Genomic DNA, 24,723 nt, shown 5'->3' on the forward strand with positions numbered 1-24,723 from the left:
GAAAATAATTTACCACCCAGAATCCAAATCCGGAAAGAGTATGAAGGAAAATATTATCAAAATCGACGCGATGTCAAACTTTCAGTGTGTCATTTTGAATAAAATCTTGGCATTACTATGCCTCACGCAAAGAAAGAAAAGAACAAAATTTCTATTTCTACCTCAGTAGGGCTGTACACTCAGTTCCGGCATTAAGTCATTCGGGATTATGCACCTGACAGAATTATGCACATATACAATTATGGAAGTTTGCCTACCCTTGGGAGTCAATTTATGAAATCATTTTTGAAATACGCCTGAATATATACTATGGTGCGACGCAGCAAATTTAAAAACACTATGCTTCTTTTTCAGATTAAAACTTTAATTTCTTTTATTACGGTAATTTTTTTTTTAAATATTTTAACCATTTATTGATGAACTCTGGCCAAAAATTACTGTTTGTTAATGCATTTCTAATTGAATCTTTTTGTTTGAACTACTTTTACTTCGCGCGAAATTCGTTCTAGGGTGGAGTAGCCACTTATCGCCACTTTTAGGAAAAAGTGAAATTAATTGTATTATAACTTTTGACCTCTTATTATCAGATAACTCAAATTTGACACAGCTCTAGATTCTTCAAAACAATTGTCCTACAATTCAACGTGGAAGTACATAAAAAACTGATTATTATTAACAATGCAAAAATAACCACTTCGTCGCCACTTTTTACCACTTTTCGCCAGTTCTGTAACCACTTCTCGCCACCCAATTGTAAAAGTTCAAACTCGATTAATTTGAGCAATAATATGCAAAGAATACATTCAGCATTTCTTTTTCCTCATGATCACCTTATTATTACTCACATTAAATGATTTTTCTTCACTTTTTTTTGAGAAATCAAATTATTAGTATTAGACTATTGCAGAAAGTAAACAAAAGTAGATTTGACAACTGAGAATCTATGAAGTGAAGTTAGCGTCGCATATTGAAAAGCTATGGCGACAGGTGGTGAATCAATTTTAGAATATTACCACTTTCCGTCATGGCTCATTTTTACATAAAAATAATATAAAATGAAATATTAACTAACTAAATACAAATTTTATGTATTCGCCGAATGTAATTAAATGTTCAATAGGCAAATTACTTATTCAAAAATTAAATTTTGTTAGATAAAATTTTCATGACATTTACTATATTTGATAAGAAATATTGGATTCGATGCACTTGCTTAAAAAATTCCTCCAAAAAATGCTCAAACATTTAAATTCAAAACAAAAAATTAGTGTTTTTCGACTTTGTACGTAGCAGCAATAAAAATACAAGTAACTTTGTGGATCATTTATTTCATAAATCGTGGAAAATAGCGATTTCAATATAAGTGGCGAGAAGTGAGGCACTGTCGAGAAGTGGTGATTCCACCCTACGGAAGATTTATTCAAAAGAAAGCCCCTGCGGGTATGCAATTTTTCTCTATGCTTAACTCTTTCCGGACCGCAGCATATGCTGCAAGCCAATTTCACAATTTTTAATCAAAAATATCTAAGCTCAAGAATTAATTGAGGTCCTACAAAAAATATCTTACATTTGGACATCTTTATAGTTTGTAATCATCCACAAGAATCGGATTTTTATCAATTCTGAATAATTAAAAAACATTGTTTTTCATAGAAAATGCATATGCTTCTTTGGGTACTACAGTCCCAAAAGAGACGAAAGAGTTAATGCCATTTCGCGCGTTTTTTTTTTTCGGTCCCGAAAATGTGCATAATGCCGGAATCTAGTGTACCTATATCTCACATCAATGTAAAACTAAAGTAACTAAACATCCTTTCCCAGTGGCAATTCGGATCTGATCATACTGTGGTCAGGAATGGATTAATACCAAGCGCATACCGGGATAATATGGGATTACCGGGATAATAAGATCTTTGTTATTTTTGGGATCCCGCAATTACAAATTATCGGAATCGCTAGATTATCATCAGAATCGCTGAATTATTGAAGAAATTATTGAGAATTCCCTGTGATTATTGGGATACTGGAGCCTTTGGAACTGTTGCGATCCCGTGATTAGAGATTATCGGTATCGCTGGATTATCGAGATTGCGGGAGTATCAGTATACCGAAATTATCGAGATCTTGAGATCTTTGAAACTTTCGGGATAACTGAATTTTCGGAGCCGCTGAATTATTAAGGTCCAGAAACTGTGATGATTCTGGGATCCTTGAAATTTTGGGATCCCACGATTGCAAATTATCAGGATTACTGGATTATCGGAATTGTGGGATAATCGGAATTATTTTTTCTCGGGGTCCTGGGAACTTTAAACTTTTCGGTGATCGTGAGATTAGAAATTATCGGAATCGCGGGATTATCAGGGTTCCGGAATTATCGAGATCCTGGGATCTTTAGAAATTTCGGGATCCTGGGACTAATGATTGTCGAGCTCACTGGATTATCGGAGTCTCGCGATTATTGGGATCCTTGGAATTCTGGGATCTTTGGAAGTTTCGATATCACACGATTATTAGTTTAAAAAAAAAACAGATTTATCTAATGTAAAACCAGTAATTTCACAGCTTAGGGGAAAGTACTCTCCCTTCGAACGTTCATGCCTTCGAATAATGTGAATTTTCTTTAAGTTTTCCTAAAGTCGTCTACACATTGGGAGCAATTTTCGTCAAAAATTGCGGTTTTGACAGAAATTTGACGTTTCCCCCTACAACGCTGCAGGGAATTCCTTCAAAAAAGCAATTTTTGACAAAAATTGCTCCCAATGTGTAGAGGCCCTAAGAGACTAACCATTTCTATTAAATATTAGCTAGCTTATTACCAAATATTGATAATTTTGTGACAATCATGTACAGTGCTGTCTCTCTATATGCACACTCTCTTACAGTGCTGCCTCGCTATATGCACAGTTTGGGTACTTTTTTTGACAGTTCTCTCTCTGAATAATGCACAACTTTTTTTGAAATTCCCAACGGTTTTTTTCTTTCTTTTAATAAATTATCATTTTTTTATTGTTCTAGAATTCCTCGTGTTATTTTAACTATAATATGAGACAGAAAAAATAAAATTAAGAAAATTAAAAACAAGAAAAATTAGTTACGAAGAAAATAATTTTCTTTATTACTTTGTCAAAATGTAAACAAATTGATTTTGAATGCAACCGACATAAAAGCTGTGCATATAGAGAGTGTGCATATAGAGAGACAGAACTGTATGCACAGCTTTTGTGTCGGTTGCATTCAAAATCAATTTTTTTACATTTTGACAAAGTAATAAAGAAAATTATTTTCTTGGTAACTAATTTTTCTTGTTTCTAATTTTCTTAATTTTATGTTTTCTGTCTCATATTATATTTAAAATAACACGGGAAATTCTAGAACAATAAAAAAAATGAAAATTTATTAAAAGAAAGAAAAAAACCGTTGGGAATTTCAAAAAAAGTTGTGCATATTCAGAGAGAGAACTGTCAAAAAAAAGTACCCAAACTGTGCATATATAGAGAGACAGCACTGTAGAAATCTCATAGGAAAAGTAGAAGAAATTCACATTATTCGAAGGCATGAACGTTCGAAGAGAGAGTACTTTCCCCTATTTGTAAAGGAAATTGGATTTTTTATGATGTAATTTGGATAGATAAATCAATTTTTGGTCTACTAAATAAAATAATTGTAAGGACTAGCTTAATTTAATAGGCGAAAGAAAGAAATCGATATCTATATAGCTCCACAGTTCAAAGTAGCCCCAACTTTCCCTATTTAATTTGCATTTAGAATTTGCAAAGACAGGTCCGGTTTAAGTGAAAACTGACTGAAAAAAATAGATATGAATTGCCTACTATTCGGAGCTAATTTTTATTTAAAAAAAATCATTTTTGAAATGCTCCTGAATGTGTGCAAAATTTTCCCGCTGAAAATTTGAAATATGTACATTTCTTATGAAGTTGGCACTGAAAATTGTCTCCCAAAATATTTTGCATACATCACGGCGTTTTCGCAACTTATTCAAAAAATATCTCCTGCGGTTATGCCAATTTTCATTGTCATAGGAATGAATTCGCGGGCTTTTTTCGGTGCCGGGAATTTCTTTCAAAGCGGAACTCCCTAATTCTTAAAACAATTGATAAGGATCTCAGATTAGCTGGGCTTATCTTCAAATTATCCTTCTAAAATTTAGGTCAAATAGCAATTGAGGTACAAAAAAATTAATCAGAAAAAGGCAGCTCTTACCTGGAATTCTAGAAGCTCTCCAACCCCAATGAACAAGGCACAAGGATTGTAATCCCCTAAAGCTCATTTTTCTCGTTTTCTCAGCAGAATTGGACAAATCCGAATGCCACAACATCACCAATGTCTATGAGAAGATCATCGTGGGGATGTGCGAGGAGATTTACGGCGAAATCAAAGAGACTCTGGACACCCAATACGACGCCCCCTTCCAACGAGTTCGACTTTATCGCAACAAATTGGCCTTTTTCAATCCTCCGGATCGACTGGGATGCATCCAGGAGCACATCCTGGAGTCTATCGGACGAATCCTGCCTGGAGCTGGGAGCTACCCACGACAGAGTCTTCAGCTTCCGGCTAATAGTCGCCGGAAGCGTGATCAAATTGACGAGATTGTGATTGAGGAGATGCTGGAGGATGATTGGAAATGGAGCAATTTCCAGATTGAGGAGACTGAGGTGTTGGATACAATGACAGAAACCATTTTCAGCACCCTTCTCGAGGATGCCATCCGGGACATTGACGTGGCTTACACCAGAAAGTTCCCACCAAACACTTGAGACAACGAATTTTAACCGTGTGCCTGTTTTTTTTTTTTTTTGTACTAGAATCCTCTGTAGGGAGAATAGAACTTACAACTCAAACCTTTTTACTTCGTGGTTTATTTTCTTTCCGGGAATTATGGTCACATAACCTCAAAACACCATCGCACTTTGTTTACTTTACTTCTTTGACCTGGAGGCCCGGTGGCAGGGATTGCTTCAGCTTCTCAGCCTTCTCCTTGTCAGTGACCACGAGTGTGTACAGGAATCGGGAGCAGCGGATCTTGAATTTGGTGTTTTGGGGATTTTTCTTGATCTTCACAGCACGAGCGTCTTTCCTGCGCGCTTTGATCAGAAAATCCTTGACTTCCTTGATTTCACGAGGCATCCTGCAATAAAAAAGTGATTAATGGTAATTCTAGAAAGGTTTTCCGGCGGAATATTACCTGTTTTGTCAGAGAAAATACGAAATTTTCACCAAAAAGCGAAATAGAAACGTGCTGACGGATTGACGTTTCACGCAAAAGAGAGCGCCTCACCGGAAATGCCGGCTGAACAGGAAAATAATAATACACATTTTCGCCACCATATGGGTCTAAGGTGGGTGTCTTGGATAAATTATATGTACTAAAATTGTCGCGCCAAAAATGTTGTACTAAATTTAAGAGCGCCAAAAATATGAAAGCGCCCGGCGGGACCAATAAACTATAGGGGGAGGCTTTGATGTTTCGTACACAAAAATTATGTTCAAGTTCAGTGATTTTTTCTGACTACCATGCAAACCGTATGGATTCTCCAACTATGCCAAAAAAAATGTCTTACTTATAAGGTTCATAATCCCACCCCACAAAATCCCAGAAAATCCTTAGATTTTCCTCCAGAGGAAAATGAAAATTTAATGGCGATTTGTCCGATAGATGAATCAAGTTTCTATTATCGCACACGATTCACGCCATCATTGAACACCCCATTTTCACCGTCAATTTTGCACCGGACACTAAAAGTTGCACATCATTGTTTTTTAAAGGGAGCTCTAATCTACTTGATTAAACCGTTTGTACAAGGAATAAAATATTCTAATAACACTTTTTTGGAACTTTTCTGAGAGATGTTTTCATGACACTAAAAACCATTTTTTTTGCTTGATTCTACGAGAATTTCATTTCGAAAACGATTAAATCTGATGAATATTTTCTTGAAAAGTCCAAATATCACCAAAATTACACGAATCAATAAGTTTTTAAAGCTAAAAATTAACTAAAACTCTGCAAGCGAGAAGACCACACAAGATTCCACCATTCCTCCACGGAGCCTGATATGCATAAAAACGTTTGAATGCGCATCATTGAAGATATCTCTGTTCCTGCAGCTGCAGGAATCGGGATCTAGCACAGATATTGAGCTTCAGCAGGTAAACAGGCTAAAATTTTCACAAAACAGCTTCTCACGGACAATTTTTTTTTCTTTGACATGAAAAACAACACTAAAGTGAGGTTATGTCAAAGATTGTCAAAACCAGTTGTAAACTATGTGAGCTTTATTGTAGATGTCTTTCATTGCATATTCAGTTTGTGCAAGCTTGAAAAATATTTTTATATCAAAGAAATGCAAAATTGCTTAAAAATTACTCAACTGCGGCCTATTTGAGTCATATTACTTCTTGTTTATCAACTTTAAGATTTTTAAGTTTTACTTTTTAGTGGTGGACCAAATCGGTAGATTACAGTAGATGTGAATATGAGATATCGCATCTAAAATGAAGTTTCCTGGGAAATGTGCGAGAAGCTATGTCTTCTATGTGCGATCCATGAATGTGAGTCAAGTTTGTGAATTTTCTTCCACCCACAAAAAGTGCCTCTTCAGCCTAAAAGATTTTTACATAAATCTGAACCCTAATAACCCCTCTACCCTCTGTGATAGTACTTTTTCAGAAAAGTGATATTAATTGTGCACAATCGTCTGAAGTATTACACAGCAAAATTACAGTTTTGGACCTGTTTTTATGTTTTGCTTCCTGAAACTAGGAAAAAAGGATTAGACTCTCAATTTTTTCAGGAAAGATGGGATTTAAGGCTAGAATATATAGCCATATGTGAGATTCATAAAGGAATATGGGAAAAATATGAAGTGTTTGAAGGTAGCGTATGTACGAACGGTCAAAGCCTCCCCCTACGTATAAATTGTGTATATACTATGCAGATTTCCAATGCAGAAATTCTGGCGAGAATCTGCAGGTTTTCGGTAGAATTTCTGCCGAAAATCTACAGATTTTCTGACAGAAATTCTGCAGAAAATCTACAGATTTCCTCTGAATGTACTAGAATATACCTTTACAATTCAAAAAAAACCTCATAGTAAAATCGGCAGGTAGAGCAGTGATTTGACGGGCGATTTTATTCGGAGGTTTTTTGAATTGTAACGGAATATTCTAGTACATTCAGAGAAAATCTGTAGATTTTCGGCAGAATTTCTACGTTGAAAATCTGTAGATTTTGGGCAGAAATTCTTCTGAAAATCTGCAGATTCTCGGCAGAATTTCTGCATTGGAAATCTGCATAGTCTCCATTGTCTCAACAAGAATATTGTTGATTTATCAAGAAACTGTAGAAGTTACAAAGAAAATGGTATGCTCTGCTTAACAAGCATTACCGATTAAACATTTTAGATAACTAAAAAGAATCGAGCAAAAATATTAATTTCTTAAAAATCGCCAATCGAATGATACAAAAACACAAAATTTAGGTTGACATTCTGCTTAAAGTTTTCACTTCACTATTCTCTACTTATTACACGGCGTCGTAGAATTCTTTATTTTATATAAACACTGTGATATCACCAAGAATAACTCTATTGAATTTTGCAAACTTCAGTGAAAAATATTCCATCTTTTCAGACACAGCTGTCTGGAAAGTATGGAATGTAGAAAAAAAATCTACAGAAAATCGGCAAAATATCTACAGAAATTCGTCAGAGTTCGCACCAGGATTCGTCAGAAAATCTGCAAAAATTTCTGACGAATTTTGTCCCAAGCCCAAATAAAATTCATAGGAATATCTACAGATTTCTCGGCAGATTTTCTGCAGAGGTGTAGATATTTTCTGCAGAAATCTGAAAGATATCTGACGAAACTATTTGACAGGAGTACAATATTGTTCTCAGAAACAGTGAAATTTACTGTCCACAGGAACAGAGCAGACTGTTTACCGACTCTACTGTAATGTTTTCAGCTGAATTGAAATCGGTTAGCAGTTGGTGCTCGCTGAGTAGTAGAATGTCCTTTTCTCAAGAAGAGTAAAATTTTACTATTCAATGGAACGAATATAACATTAATAAACATAATAGCATTTGTGCTTTGTGCATGCATATATATTTAAAATAGTTATATAAAACACAATTCAACTTAATAAAAAGACGGCACCTTAAAATGGTTGTTGTCTGCTAATCCTGCTAATAACTAAACTGGAGTGTTGATTATTTGATCTTTAGTATTCAATTAAGAGTATATTTTAATTATCCAGCTATTTTCTGAGTTAATAAAAAAAATTATAGAAAATACGAGATTCATTATCAAAACTATTCGTTACAATTTTAAATTTTGTGGCAACATCGTGAAGTTGGTTACAGATTGTGAACTGTAAATTTTAGTACACATTTGCTCCACTCCGTTTTCTGTTCAGTCGTTTGCAAATAAGCGTGCGGGGCAGTTGTTTTGCACGAGTTCTCCCTGAAAGTTTACCATTTTTATTTTCGTTGTGCCTTTTTTATTTCAATTGTGTCGTGTATTTCCGAATTGGACATAAGAATAGTGTCCTGTGAATGCATTGCCCCATCTCCAGTTGATGCAAGTGTTGCGATTTGGAGGTGAAAAGTGTGAAAAGGAAGAATTCTTCTGGACTAATTTCCGCGTGAGTGCTCGTGAAAATCCACCTTATTTCCGCATTGAAGGGCACCAGAAAATTTCCCAAGTGAGAATCCCATAGCTAATTTGGCAAAAAATTGCTGAGGAAAAGCGTGAAAAGATTATTTTTGACGAGAGCGAAAGAGACAGTGGCGGAGATTGAACTTTGTACTGTTGGATTTTTGTTTGTGTGTGCGTGCAGATTTGTCGGTGGCTGAGAAGTTGCTTTTTTTCATGTGGTGAAGCGGATAAAGAGGTAAATTAAAATGCATCAAGGTGGTATATTCAGTGAGTCAATTTTTTAGCTCTATCGGATGGAAAATATAAAGAGTTTAAATGATGATTTTCCTCATTTTCCTTCTACGTCACTGCACACGACGTCACTCACACAGTGTTTCGCTGTATTGACACCTGATGGCGACACACACATGTGTTTATTTTTCTCTCACCTACTCTCCCGTCTCTCTTCCTCTCATTTAGCCCAGCTAACTTTGTCTCTTTCCCCTCCGTCAAATGTGTAAAAAATCATTGACCCAATTAACCCAATTTTTCAGTGGAGTAAACAAAAGACTTTTCCGTGAAAAATTCCAACACTTTCCCACAGACAAATCCGACAATTTTTGCCCCAGGTCAGCATTGCACTTTCCTTTCTCTTTTTGCCCCACAAAAGCCCGCAATTGCAAAATCCCCAAAAGCGCCAAAAATCTCAAAACGTAAACCTTCCAAATATTTTGATTCATCCGTCCACATGCCCCCTCCCACCTCAATTATTGCAAAAGACAGGTGTGTAGTAGTGTACTAAATGCAGAATCCTTGACTGGATATTGCTGCAACTCCAGCACTTTTTGCTCTTTCTGTTGATATTTTGCCTCAGTCACAAATGATAATAAATTTTTCAGTGAGAGAAATACAACAATTGATGAGAGTCCAATAATTCCATGTAGACGCAATTAATCCAGACACAATTTTTTGCACAGCCGCAGTAACAAAAGAAGTGGGATTTCCACTAATCTTCACTCGCAATCTCCAAAGACAAAATATGCGTCGAAAAGTGAGAATTTTTTGATTGATTTATATAAGACAAGATTCGCAATCTTTTATAAATTTTTAAAGGGATATAGAAGTAAAAATTCCTTTTTTTTTAGAGCTAAGAAACTTGGATGTGGGGTGGGGAATACAGTTCATAAAAAAAAACCTTTAGCACATGACTGTTCTAAATCAAATATAAAAGGAATTTTGGGTGTGCAAGGTGTGCAAAAACATTTATCGTTTACGGCGATATGGATGGATTCAAGTGAGTCCGACATCCAAAACGTAAAATGAAAGAAGAGAAGAAAAACAATATTTAATCAATATAAAATTAAATTTGGTTAGCAATGATTATATTACAATGATTATTAGTGATACACAGAGGTCTCCGATATTCGACTCTTTATGAGTGACAACTGTCAAACACACGAGGAAAGTCAAGAAGTCATCCTTCTCGCATTGGGTTTTATTTGTCATTTTTCAACCGCAATCATCCGAATATCGAAGTGCTCTGCGTAATTGATTGATTAAAAAATTTTGACTGTACTCTGGTGCTTAAATATCAGATTTATGTTTGTATCGTTCTATCGAAACGAAATTGAAATTGAACTTGTTTGACATTGAAGTCTGTACACTCTCTCCCATTGGGGAATATGGGGCAAAATGTCATCCGGTTTAGCGATAGAATTGAGCGTCAAAGCCTGTGCAAATTTCACAAAAAGCGCCTAATTATAAAGGATCACGATAAAATAGGAAGAACTACAGCGAATTTGAGCGAATTAGCTTCATAATTCAACGTGAAAATTGTCAACAAAATTTGTCGCCCGATTGAAAAAGAGCCGATTGAGTGAGAGACTACTGTATCTTGCAAATAACTTCTGACAACCCTATTTTGTGAATTGTTCACTGGTAAAAATGTAAGGATCAAATTAGATTATATTCCATCCTTTTCAAAAGTATGGATCATATTTGAACTTTTGAAAGGATCACTATATAGTGTTTCTTGAAATTTCGCATGCAAATTTATACCGTTAGATTATGTTTTATCACAAACTTATTACTGATACCATTTTCTCTCATCTGACCGAACTCCAAAGATGACTATCACTGTTTTTGTTCGTTTATTCCGAAGGTAAATAAAGGCGTCTACACATTGGGAGCAATTTTCGTCAAAAATTGCGTTTTTGACAGAAATTTGACGTTTCCGCGTTTCCCCCTACAACGCTGCAGGGAATTTCCTTCAAAAAAGCAACTTTTGACAAAAAATTCTCCCAATGTGTAGAGGCCATAAGTGTCAAAACAGGGACACTTTTAAAGGATTCTCGGTGATCCTTTCATTTTCACCAGTTGGATCAATTAGATGTTTTCATTTTTACCATTGTTCCTAGATAGCTAAGAAAGAGAAAATAAACTAAAACAAATTCAATTTGGAGAACTTCATGAAAAATTTTTCTTTTTGACGGAAAATTTGACATCTCAAACAAACTTTACAAAAAAAGAATTTGTGACGAAAATTGATACCAGGAATTTTTTTCCTGTCTATTTGGGTTAAATTTGTGGGTTGGGAATCAGTTCTTGTGATTGTCGCTCTCTGTACACAAAGAGAATATTGATACCAACGCCTATAGATGTCTTAACAAAGAAGAAACAAGGATTTTTTTAATCTAAATTTATCCTACATAGTTCACTGAAATTTTTTGTGTAGGAGAAGCTAAGTTCAGCCAGATTTGAAAACAAAAAACATTTGACAGATTGAAATTGGAATTTATCTGAAAATCGAATTCCGATACAGTAGAGTTCCGCTATAGGCCATCGCTCTATAGTACACAATTTATCAATAAGAAAGTGTGATACCAGGGCAAATGTAGTTCGAGAAAAACATATTTTTAGAATAATCTCGAAAATAATTATCTTGAAGTTAACGTTTTAAATTTGAATTATTCCCTATAACCGATTTCCAAAGTCAAAGGTAAAAAGTATTCTACAAAGCGCATTTTACAGCCAATTTTAGCAAGTTAAAATTCGGAAAGGCCTTGAAGTCCTTGACAACTCTAAATCAGTTTCCAATAGATTATAGGCTTGTAATAAATCAAATGATAAAAACTCCTCACATTTTGCATGTTACGTTGTTTTTATGATTCATAAATAGGTTTAATTCGTTTACATTAATAAAACAACTTATACAAACATTCTGTTGGGAAACTTTTGAAATTGTTTCAATTCTTGAGCATGAGTGTTTTAATTTTGAGTAGAACTACCGTAAATGCGGGTGACTTTACCCTCAAGAGGTCCGATCGGTGAAGATCATCCTCAAGTGCTAGAATTAAAGAAAAGCTTCGGAAAAGTAGGGGCAAAAACACCCGCATATTTATGGTACTAAAGAAATTTATTGATTTAAATAGTTTAATTTACAGGTTCCAGGATTCTGTAAAGCTGGAACGAAAATCACACAAAATTTAAACTATTTTCTGAGTTAAATATTTTTAAACTATTTTTTTTTCCTGAACGCCATTAATGAGAGCCAAACAGTCTTATTTGGCTAATATTGTCGCTTATCAAATAAGAAATGCGTTTTAGAGAATGAAGGTGAAATAAAGTAAGGAATTTCATGGCAAATCCATTAGGAAGTTTAGTGTTCTTTTTTTAATTTTTGTGATACAATTTTATCGATTTTCTACTAGTGATAGGGAGTTTTAAGTAATGCAAATTGTTGGAAAAAAAACACTCTTAGTTCAAGGAGTTTAAATAATTAATTCTCATTTATATTCTGCATTTTTGTTGTTGTAACAATAGTTTGATATTCAAGAATTGTCAGAATTATATTGTAAAGTAGTGGAATGGGTATTGTCCGGTACTTATGACTATCATAAATTTTAAATTTTTATCAGAAAAAGTAGATGAATCACAAATTAGCAGTAGGGGAAGGCTTTCTGGTTTCGTACACTCTCTGGGTTCAATAACTTCATATTTTCCCATAATCCTTTAATTGATTTGACCTATCTATGTTAATGTACTTTAATAATCTTACTAGTCTTAAAACACATATTTCTTCGAAGCCAGAGTGTATGCGAAGCTTGAAAGCCTTCCCCTATTTTCTGTGCTAAAATCTAATGAAAGTTCAAGGGTAAAATCAATTCAATATTCAGCAAATTAGAGCTCATGTCCTTCTATTGCGGCCATCGCCGTCTTAAAGTTGCTTCCAAACTCCAAGACCATGACAATACGATCGAAAGTCTCTTCGCTGATTTTGCAAGCATGAAATTCCTAGGAAATCTCTAAAGTTGACTAAATTTGGAAGGCTAGGAGCCAAGCTTTATAAAGCTGTTCGGCTGTAGTGCTCCTTATTAACTGTGTGAGATCTATTTCGGTGAAAGTTTTCTGAACTTCACCTAGCTTCCGTCAATTAGCACGTCTATCTAGTAAATTTAAATTTGCAAGTGTTTTTATTTTAAAAAATAAAAATTGATTTCAGAACCTTATTTTCAAATTTTATACAATTGATATTTTGTTTTGTCGGCTGTTAGATAATAAATTTTGCGTTGAAATGTTGCTCTAATTTACCATCTTCTTCCAATTACACTTCCCAATTAAATAACTCTAATTTTAGCATTCATTAGGTTAAAGTTTCAGTGATTCACACTCCAAATGACGGCTGTAACTTGTGAGAATGAGAAAAGTTGAACTGAAAATTTAGCTTAAAATCTCATTGTTTTCTTATCACATTTTGCGTCTTTTACATTCTATTCTGCCTTCTGTTTAATCTTTTTTTTTGTTTCACCTCTCTTCTCGTGATATCATATTTTGGATCTTATATCAATGTGACTTCAGGGTTGTCTTTAGGCGTAAAAAATGTGCGTTTGAAAAAAGTCTGGATGATAACGTAAATACCACGAGGAAGGTGATTTTCTCCTCTGTGGACTTTGAGTTATAATCACTCTGAGACAAGAGCATTTTGATTAGGTTGTGTGTATGATAACAACTTGAGTGAATGAGTAGGTTAGTGAGAGGGGGAAAAAAGAGTATTCGTGTATATGTTTCAGAATGAGGAAGCGCGCTTTTAGAAATTTTTCTCGTATCAGACAGAAGGTTACACTCGAGAGAGAAAATACTCACTTTAATCGCAAAATTATCGCGGAAAAAGGCTCTATGAGATTTTACTTAAAATCTGGTGTTTGTGGAAAGTTTCTCAAGCTCAAGTGATGGTCAGAGAACTTTGAATCCAAAACCACTTTTGGGATTTAGAGTGTGGATTTGGAATTGTAATTAATTCAGAAGAAGTTCTTATTCGGAGTCCGGGATCGTGTGCCAGAGTTTAAAGTCCGAAGGTAGATTTTCTTCTCTCGTGCTTACAAACTTCATAAATTACCCACAAATACAATCTTATATATACGCAATATGTGACGTGAATTTATTTTTATGGACGAAAGAGACATAGCAAAAATTTCTTCTTCTTCTTATTTTCTCAACACCATCCTCTTATTATCACACCCACTCGGGCAATTTTATTTGCAATTGAGACACAGAGAAGTGAAGTAAAATATCACGAAACGACTAAATAGAGAAAGAGAATCAGTGACAGCTTTCATTTTGGACAAATATTTGTTTTACTATTGTTAGGAGTTGTGATCTAGTTTAATTGTGATATTGGAGTCTATTGTTTTTCGAATCACAGAGTTATTTGTAAACGAATGGTAAATTGAGTATTAAGTTTCTTGTGAGCATAATATTATAATAAGGTATTTAGTGCAGTGTACAATTTCTTAATTACACGACCTATTGAAATGCAGGGAAATTCCGTATGTTTCTTGTATTACTAAATCGAGAAAAAATGGATAAATTGTTTCTACTATCTATTAAAATTTTTCAACATCAAAGTCTGTCAATAGATTGTAGAAATTATTCAGAATTTCCTATCTAGATCAAAATTATTTAGATCGAAGGATATTCCAATTTACTGACGGAAAATAAATTATACAGCTGTCTTGTAAAATTTACCATGATGATGTTAAAATGTTGAGAATAATGGTTTTCGCACGGTATAGTAATTTTTGTGATGATTAGATGAAGAAAAATTATGCAGATGACACTGAGAGAAATCCGAAAAAGTTAAAATAACATTCTGGAAATGTTAAGTTTACCCTGCAGTATTGATCAAAAATCGGTGTAAATATTACCCTTTTTAGGTGTATTGGGGGTTAAAGGTACCCTTTTTCATATTAATTTTTCCCTTAATAGGGTGTAAAATTAACATTAAAAAATGTTGATATATTTTTACACCTAAAAGGAGTTAAAGTTATGAGGAAACAAAGTTAATCGCACCCTCTTTTTTTTCTCAGTGGATGTATACAACTGTTTGACACTACTGTTGAGCAGTAGAAATTTAAATTTAGTAAAGAAACATTAAATTTGTTAAATATTGAATTCAGATAAAAGCAATAAAATATTTAATGTAAATCTTTTAAATCTAAGTCAACTTTTTGTACAGAAAAAGTATATGAAATTAAAATTTCCATCTTTTTCTTTCTCAAAAATATTGCATATGACTATCTGACTCTTTTACATTTAAATCTAAATTGAGTTTGTTGTGATGGTCGAAAGAAGAAGAAAAACGCAATAGAATGGGGGAGACATGTGAAACAGTTTGAGAAAGAAAGCGATGGAAATTTCGATTACATGAAATTTTCTTGATCTGAAAGGAGACATAGTGGTAAATAAATCTTTTAGATCAGGGAAATTTCAAGAAGTAAAAATTTCCATTGCCTTCTTTTTTTTTCACACGTATTGTATCTAAATCGAATATGTAGTGAAGCTCTAGGAAAGAAGAAGAGTACAAAGGTGTGAGACAAATAGACGCAGTGCGACTGAAAAAGATAGGAATGGCTATTTCGATGTCGTGAAATTTTCTTTATCTAAAAATAATGCTACACAGTATAAAACAATATTTCGTAAAATTGTTCGCAAATTTTGTGAATTTCTATTGGGGACCTTTATAATTATATAACCTAAAAATAACGTAAATCATATAACCCACTAAAAAGTTTCTAAGAATTCTAACTTTTTTCACAAACATTGTTCGTAACATAATTACTTTAAGAATATTTTTTATTCTTTTAAGCCTTCGGCACACCTTTTAGATCAGGAAAATTCCATGGAATCAAAATTCGTGTCCCTTTCTTTTTCGAAAGATTTGTATAACTCTTTCGGTATCAAAATTGGACTGCACTAAATTTAATTTAGTGTGATGTATAAAAGAAGAAGAAGAGTGTAAAAGAGTAGGATAGAGACATATATAAAGCTTTTAAGAAGGAAAGGGATCTGAATTTTGACTTTATGAAATTTTCCTGATCTAAAAAGTGTGGCAGATTCATTAGAAACATTTGTTCGTACATTTTTATTTGTCTGCAAAATGTTACGTACTTTTTTCTGTATGTTTACGAACATTTACGAAAAAATGTTTGTAAAAAAACAAGAAATGTTCGTCAAGTTATCTTGTTATGAACCATGTTTGTTAGAAATTACAATTTTTCACCAACTTTTAATGTATTATATGATTTACGAACATTTTGTAATTTCCCAATTCACAAACTTTTACGAACAATTTTGTGAAATATTTTTTTCTAGGCAAAAAGATAAGTTTTTTTTACTGCATAAACTTTAATATTCTTCTGATTACTGGTTTTTACAGTTTCATCTCATTGGCTTTAGGAAATTTGTTACTTTAAAATTAAAAGAATTTAACAGAAAATTAGGTTCCAATAAAACCCTTAATGGTCGTTTTAAAAAATTTTAAAATCAAGTGTTTATATCAGAATTTTAGTGATATTCTAAGACTAAAAAACTTTAAACAATTATCCCAAAATAACAAAAAAATTTAGTATTTATTTAAATTTAAACACATTGTGCAGTGCTTCAATGGAAAACGTTCAGTGAACAATTCAAGCACTTAATAATAATAATAAATAGTACCTTTAATGATTTTGTTGTGAAAACAAATTGCTCTTGTGAATAAACTTTAGATGCTGTTGTGCTAGTAATGCATATAAATTAATGTGCAAGTATATTTAAATTCATAGGAAAATCATAACAATCGAGATGAATAATTTTAAACAAGTTTTTTTTCCTAGCAATTATCGTGCATTACAGTATGAATATTTTCTAAGCTCAGACCTATAAATAATTTACTAAATTCATTCAGTAAAGCTTCTTATTTTTTTTTTGTCTGTTTTAAGGTAAAATGCACTGACTCCACGAAAGAAAATGTAAACAACTTGTTGACAGTACGGCCATTAATGTGTAAGGTTCCCGTCTTAAATATTTATTGTTTTTCCTCAGTATTTGGGAGATATTTTAATTTTATTGATTGATGATTTTGGTATATATTTTTGTGGACGTTTTGGTTTTCAAGGATTTTCTATACAGGATACTGGTCAAAATAGGCCTAAAGGCCTAAGACCTTAGTAAGGGGGGACAGGTAAGGGGGGAAACAAAAAAAAAAACAACTTGTTGAATAAAGTCACTTGTAAATGCAAGACATGTGATTTTGAGTTCGTGTGTTTGTTTGGGGAAAAACTCGGAATGTAGGAAGCATTGGTTTCAATGAATGTTTTGGTGTTATAAAAAAAATATATATATACATATTTGCCAACATGAAATTGATAAGACCGAACTCTTGGGACAGATAATGTATATAATTTGTGGAAAATTCTCAGTTTTGCGTGATTGGAAAACTTTGTAAATGCCTATTTTCGCCAAAGTCCATGTTTCAATTGACGTTGATACACTCATTGCATTTCATTTTGTTGTTTTATGTTTCATCTTAAAATGAAATAAAATAGAAGTGCGAAGCAACATTAAAGAGAGAGATCTTATGTAAGTGCTCTATTATTGCGAGTTAGAGGAATTTTGTGAATAGACATTCTTGTCTCTATTCTCTATAATAAATTCAAATGGACAAATTGTTTTGTCTTTTGCCTTGCATATAGCAAAGAGTTGAAGCAAGGATTTGTAAAATTATTCTCTTCCGGTCTCAATGTTTTTGGACTTTTCCATGCGAGAGTAGATTATCGACTTGTTTTGATTTCCAATTGTTTACTAATATACTATCAAGGGGATAAAAATAAATTTTCCAGTCAATATTGTTTATACAACTCTTCTATATCAGTTTGAACTCTGTCTATCTTGCAGTCTGCAGTTGAGATTAGAACGTTTACGTATTTACAAATCACCTTGAGACACCCAAACGTTCGTAGGAGTCACATGCTAGGTCTTATCGTCATTAATATCAATTAGTACATCGTTAGCTAAATATTTCAAAACGTTAGAAAATAATTTCATAGAGGAACAAGCCAGGAAACCTTTGTTTATTATAAATCACATATTTTATTAAGAGAAAAACATATCAGTTGGTAAATTTAATGGAGAAATTGAATCTGCTCATTTATTAACTGGGGTGGACTCCAAGCTATTTTCTAATCTGTTCGAATTCCTGGTGAGTTCAATGAAAAACAACAATTTTCCTCACCCGGTGCAAAGTTATCGAGACGGTGACTGTATAATTACTTCTATTCGTTGATAGCAATCTTTACTGTCTTCAGAGGTTCTAACTCGTATATAAACGAGCGTAATGACTCAAAAAATTGGGAATCGCTAATACGGAAAATTTTTGTTTTACGCAATTTCTTGATATTATGAAGTTTATTAGAGATTATCTGATAGACTAATAAAATAATTAGAGAAGATATAAAAGTTCTTAATAGTAATAGAAGCCATATTGACAGGGGAGAATGATAATTTTTAAGACATGCTATAGGTGGTAAAATTCTTCTTCTTCTTCTTCTTCCTTATTTTACTTTACTTTTTTTACGTCTGTCGGATTCAAACTAGATCCATATAGCCAAGGTAAAACTCTTATTATTTCTGGAATTTTTATTTACTTACGTATACGAGATAAGGGCATAAATTTGTTCACGATTCAAAATGTAAATTTTTGCGTTACGTAAGTTAAATACGTAAGTAAAGTTAATTACTTAAATTTTGTTAATAACTTTTTTTCTTTTTTCTTCTTCTTTTGCCAAACATTGTAAGAGAGGCGAACCCCCCTATAAAAATTCTGAGCTGTCGTAAGCACTACTGGTAAGGAGGTTGTAGGCATTACTAGTATACAATACGAAGTCCATAATTAAAGGGAATTTTTCGAACAAAACCCCTTAATTTTACTCCTAGCCGTCAGGACTTCACGTAAGATATACCTATTGGATACCGGTATGGCATAAGTATGGTCCCCCTTACTTATGCCTTACCACTAGGGCATATGTATAGAACACATGTAATGTATAGTTATATCTCAGTTAATTAAGGCATATGAGTATGCCTTACATAGGCCCTACATATTATGGCTTACATAGGTCATAATTAACCCTTACTTTGTTATAAAGTAAGGCTCACGTGTAGCTCATGATAGTCTTACGTAAGGTATTCTTGTAAGTTTTATGTATTCTATACTTGTAATGTGTAAGTTAATATTACAAAAATAAAAAGACAACTTTCGTCCTTTTTTTAGTGGTAATACCACCCACCAACCACCTCCCACCTCTCTACTATTATTGTACAGAACTCTAACTACCAATCTAACACATTTTTAGTTGGAGAAAAACTCTTCCTTACCTTGCCGCTGATGAGATTCGAACCTGCTATATTCCGTATACGAGTCCACTGCCTTAACCACTGAGCCAATTCCCATATGAGATCTACTTCGCAAAGTTTCCTCATAAGGTGCGTCTCATGAGTGAAATGTATGGCATACGTAAGCAGTTTTTAATGATTTTACGATTTCCAAATTCCATTTCTTACCCTTTCTATTTCTTTACATATGTCATACAAAGCAATAAGCTTATGAAAACCATTTTACACTACTTTAACAGATCTGCCAAGGGATCAATCGTTAAAGCAGTAAACTTGCATGAATATAGTTATGGTTGCACATAACATTAAAAAAAATACATTTCAAGTATCATACTATTGTTCTACAATATGGTGACGTCTGTGTATAGAACATGTAAAATGGCTTAGGTTTATACCTTACGTAGTCAATACAAGAAACACTATACTATGGCATACTGATGAAGTTGTTTCAGATAGTCCTTACATATTACCTTCCTGTATGCAATACTTATTCTCTACATAGTACACCTTCCAAAAAGATATGTCATAATCCCTTACCAGTATTGTATTAGTATAGAAAATACAAAGCGACTTCCTATTATACCTTATATAGTCAATACAGGTAAAACAAAACTATGATATACAAATGAAGTTGTTTTAGGAAGTCGATACAAATTGCCTTCATTTACGCATTTCTTATTCCACGCATACTACATAATATATTTCTTACAAAAAGATATCTAGTGTTTAGTCTATCCAAAGATACTTTATCCGTTTTATCGATTCTATATTGAGTGTTTTTTTGTAAGATTTTTAATAATTATGAGCCTTTTGAGTATGTAAATTTTCTCTAGAGGTGAACAAAAAATTATTGAATTCTCGATAATTTGTATAACATTTTGCCCGAAATCCCCAATTGAGAGAGAGTCTTCATTTCAAATTTAACTTTTGCAAAATTGGTCATTTCTCAGCCATCGAAATGGATTTACAATGTAATAGTCTTTAAATTTGATATACATATTTTATGTGAATTTGTTACTTAGGCCTTTTTCCAGTTTTTAGTTCATACGAATATTATATTGAACATTAACTGGTATGTAAACATTGTTTATAGCAAATGTATTTTTTATTTATTGCATTCAAAAGCAATACAAGTACAGCATAATTGCACATTACAAGAATGTAGTAGTACAATATAGTCTACAAGATGTAGGTATACCTCTCGCTTATTCATTTTGTTTAGACTTCTTAAAGTCACTTCGTATGAATGCCCTACTTAATGTCCATGTATGGTCTATGTAATCGTAAATTGAAGTCATTTCTACTTTTTGGCTACAAAATGATTACTTGTATGGAATACATGCTGCTTACATGTAATGACTTCTATGAAGTCACTACATGTATTCCTTACAAAAACCTTACATACTACTCTAAAGTAATTACTTACATGAATGATGTAAGTAATGTTTACATTTTACCTCTACAAGTTCCTTTAAAACACATCACTTGTAATGAATGCTCTACATAGTGCTTACATGTAAGGTCAGAATTTTTATAGGGTTGTTTGAGAAATTAATAAATAATAATAATAATAATAATAAGTCTTGCATGGACATTATTTCTCTTGATTTTCTGACTAAGTTATGAAAAAAATATTGAATACGAATTAAGACAATTCCAGCACTTTTAAATATTTGTCTTTATTCAGAATGTGCAAGAACAAATGATAGAAGGTTCTGGGAGAGAAATATAGCCATATGCACAGTAGGTTCAAATTATTTATTTTAGTAAAACAAATGTGGCGTCCATGTATCGAACTTAGAGGAAAAAGTACTCAAATATTTTTACTTGGAGATATTCGATTGTAGGGTAATTTTTGAAAAGTCGGACAGCACTGAAAGTCGGATTAATGTTGAACTTTTTCTTAAGTGGTTACCTTTGTAGATTTTATCCTATTAATGATGTTCAATCTTTCGGAAATCCTTTCAAAGTCATTATCAATATCGATATTAAAGACCGTGTAGAGCGCAGTTGATTTTGCAAAAGCGAGATCTCCATTTGGATACCTTTTAAAACACTTCTGGTTGTCGACCGTATGGAAATTCAAGGCAAGTCAAGGCGGGAGTTCGGTTTATTCTTTGTTCTTTAATTTATTTTTTAAGCTTCGATTCTGGATGGGATCTTCTTCAAGGCATTTAAAATATAAGATAAGAATTATCAAGGAAATATTTGGAGGAAGTGTCTCATCCAGGAATAGGAAGCAGTGGCGGATACAGGGTGAAAGACCCAATCAGCAAATGCTTAAGGAGGGTTCCGGGATACCAAAAACAAAATTTTGAATACGAAATTGATGTGCTTATCATTCAGAATTAACAAGACCCTCTATTAAGTGTCAAGGGTGTAGCTGGAATTTAAGAATGAGGAGTGGCCACATTGAAGGATTATCCCCAAAAGAAACCGTTTTTCGAACGCTAAAGAAGCCTTCTCGAAAAATTTCTGAAATAACTTCAATTTTTTTTAAATTAATTTAAGCTTATTTAAAAAGTAATAAAATCCTTAAAAGCACCTTAAAAGAAAAACAAAATCCACTTAGGAACTGTTTTTCGAGGAATCACTGTTTTTTTTTAATTCGATTTATGAACCGATTTTGATGGATTTAGACAATGGGGGACAAAAACGTTTTCATGGATCTGAGTACCTTTTTGTTATAGGAAATTTGAAGCTTTTAAGAATAATGTTTCAAAACGATATTTTAGACCAAAAGATCTTTCAGCTCATAAACAGCCTTGAAAAGTCTGAAGATAATGTTCACTTATGGAGAGAGGGGGGTCATTGAAAACCAGAAGTCGATATCTAGGATGATGACAATTTGAAAAAAAGTTAGTTGCTTTCTCTCTGTCTTTGAATTTAAACCACGGAATATTCTTTAATTTCATTTAGGAAAATTAAGCAGGAATTTATGCAATTATTTAATAATAAGGGATTAATTTAAAGAAGTGCTCGGAATTTTGAGTCGCAATCTTTCGATTTTGGTCACTTGATGCAATTGCTTGTTCTTCGGTGCAAATGAGAAAATTATAAGATAGTAGGACACTAACTCAATGAAGCGATTTTTCAATTGTTTTGTACTGGAGGCTGGAAGCAACAATAAGACGGCGATGGACCGTTCTAAAGGGGGGCAGTTCTGAAGATCAAAATCAACTTATTACAATTTTTACATAAAAGAAACACTAAGAAAGAAACTCTAGAACCACACCATTCACTTCATAGTACTTTAATTCACCAATATTGCCTATGTAATTACCGACTTTATTGATCTATATTGTGTCCAGTTTACTCAACAATTCAAGAATTATCTATATTATTAATGATCTGAGATATTCATTGTTTGTTTGTGCATAACTCTCATCTGTTTATTGGTCTATTGATCTTTTATACACTAAACTCCTTGTTATCAAGTTGTATACTTAGGTATTGAAGAAATAAAATTACATCTAATCTCTTTTTTTATTTTCCTTATAAACTTTAATTTAATACATTCCAAAAGGAGTTACAAAATACAATTATGACCTTCAGTCTGATGTAAAAATCGACCTTGCAAAATGATCAGTTTATTTATCTCTCTCTCTCTCTTTTGCTCGTCTTGTATTTTTGTTAAATTATTTAATGCTGACCAGAAAAAAAGTGATCGTGATCTTTTTCTCTTGCGTCAGCATGAAAAAAAGAGACATAACAGACATATCGAAAAAAATTTAACGAAAATTACTACAAATGACACAATTTTCTTATGATAATAAACATTGTTGCTTCTTTGTGCAATTGTATGGAAAATATGGGGTTTGAACTAAAAATTTCATTAGAATTCATTCTGAATGCATTAATATGTAATTGTGCTTATTAAGAACGTTCACCTGAAAATTTATTTATTTTTTTTATTTACCAATCGATTTTTCACCTTTCTTTCCTCACAATGTATTAGATTCTTGGCACAATTCCTAACTAATACATTTTTCTGTTGTGAATTTTTGTTTCTATTGTCATTCTCTCTACGCATTCGCTATCAGAAAATATACTTTTGGCGTGGTATTTGTGAGATAATAAGAAGAATAAAAAAAAAGTATCAAAGCTCATAAATAAAGTGGAAGAGAGACACTACACTAAAGCAAGTTCCAAGAGAGTCTTTGACCTATTTTTTCGAGTTTCTTGGACTTTGAACTTGCCAACACGTTACTTAACAAATATATACCCTCGCGAATTTTATCAGCGTTTCATGTTTCTTTTATTGCTTCGTCTCAATTGGTTCATTCACAGATGTTCTTTCTTTTCTATGAAGAGAGAGTTTCTGCCCCCAAAAGATAAATACTAAATATAATAACACAATAATTGTGCAATTTCTACAAAGAGATTTCTAATTGGAATTAGAAATAGAAGTGACATTTTCGATAATTAAAGTAATTTTAATGCTGTTTTACTACAATTTTCAGTTTATGAAATTAATTTGAGGAAAAAAAGAAACTAAAATTAATCCGTCCCTGATGTTGATGCAAGCTCAAAAATTGTATATAAATCACCCAATTTTATTTCCAAATACAATAATTTTTTTCTGACTTTAAAATAATGTCAATGTTTTTAGATAGGCACTGGAAATTTACATAAAACTTCTCTATATTAATTCTTCTGTATAGCTCACTTTTTTTTGTTTAAAGTGTATACTATTTATGTACAAAAACATGAGTCTAAGTTTCTTAATATCAACAAAATTGAAAGTTTTGGCTTCGTCATTGAAGATTATTTTGACGGTAACCTTTAGACTAAGTATTGACGCAAAAAGAAAGAGGCACTAAAATATACAAAGCAAGACAGGAAACAAAAATTGAGGATTACTGCTGCAAAATAATCAAAATTATGTAAGATTTCTATCAAAGAATCATTTTAAAATAATCCAAATCACAACGCATGTGCGTGAAATGTCAGAAATCTCTAAGCGCACGCGTTTTTTTGGGTTTTTGGGGAGAAAAAAGAGATATGATAAGAAATCTCCTTACTCTTGATATTGTAAATTTCATCAGTGATATCAGGTTAACCCATTTAACTACGTGGAATTTTTCTTTGGGATTTCTCAAGATGATTGACGGTGATTCACTTGGGTTAAAATTTATAGTCATTTGAAAGCTTATAATGGGGAAAAATACGGTAGTGACAAAGATCGGTATTTTATCACGTGGATTTACCACTTTTCACCAGAAATGTGTACAGAGTTCATTACAAAGATTTAAGTTATCGCGAAAGTATAATTCTTGTGATAAGGGAGAAATATTTTTCACTCATTTGACGTATATGCCAACTTTAGCTTTATTTTTTTTTTAAATTGAT

General features: G+C 32.8%; 3 protein-coding genes across 16 annotated transcripts in view; 2 read left to right on the plus strand and 1 right to left on the minus strand.

Moving 5' to 3' along the window:
- The window catches only part of LOC129799008 (centrosome-associated protein 350-like), a 168,930-nt gene extending 164,057 nt beyond the window's left edge, over nucleotides 1-4,873 (plus strand). For 4 of the 6 annotated variants that reach the window (XM_055842577.1, XM_055842576.1, XM_055842580.1 and 1 more), the window contains one exon: nucleotides 4,309-4,873. In XM_055842577.1, the coding sequence (XP_055698552.1) occupies nucleotides 4,309-4,781 (473 nt within the window). In that variant the 3' untranslated portion in view covers nucleotides 4,782-4,873. The remainder of the gene's footprint in view (nucleotides 1-4,308) is intronic. The other 2 variants (XM_055842579.1, XM_055842581.1) reach the window with 1 other exon arrangement.
- Nucleotides 4,866-5,302, minus strand: LOC129799011 (60S ribosomal protein L38). Its single transcript, XM_055842585.1, has 2 exons — nucleotides 5,210-5,302; nucleotides 4,866-5,152 (listed from the first exon to the last, which is right to left on the minus strand). The coding sequence occupies exon 2, from the start codon at nucleotides 5,149-5,151 to the stop codon at nucleotides 4,939-4,941; it is 213 nt and encodes a 70-aa protein (XP_055698560.1). The 5' UTR covers nucleotide 5,152; nucleotides 5,210-5,302; the 3' UTR covers nucleotides 4,866-4,938.
- A 3,121-nt stretch (nucleotides 5,303-8,423) lies between these two features.
- Nucleotides 8,424-24,723, plus strand: part of LOC129799012 (carnitine O-palmitoyltransferase 1, liver isoform) — a 40,478-nt gene continuing 24,178 nt past the window's right edge. For 6 of the 9 annotated variants that reach the window (XM_055842586.1, XM_055842589.1, XM_055842592.1 and 3 more), the window contains exon 1: nucleotides 8,424-8,917. The gene's annotated coding sequence lies outside the window, so the exon portion shown is untranslated. Of the gene's footprint in view, nucleotides 8,918-13,772; nucleotides 14,016-24,723 lie in introns of those variants that run through there. The other 3 variants (XM_055842588.1, XM_055842591.1, XM_055842594.1) reach the window with 1 other exon arrangement.

The sequence above is a fragment of the Phlebotomus papatasi genome, chromosome 1 (assembly GCF_024763615.1).
Source record: "Phlebotomus papatasi isolate M1 chromosome 1, Ppap_2.1, whole genome shotgun sequence".
In the NCBI taxonomy this organism is placed as follows: Eukaryota; Metazoa; Arthropoda; class Insecta; order Diptera; family Psychodidae; genus Phlebotomus; species Phlebotomus papatasi.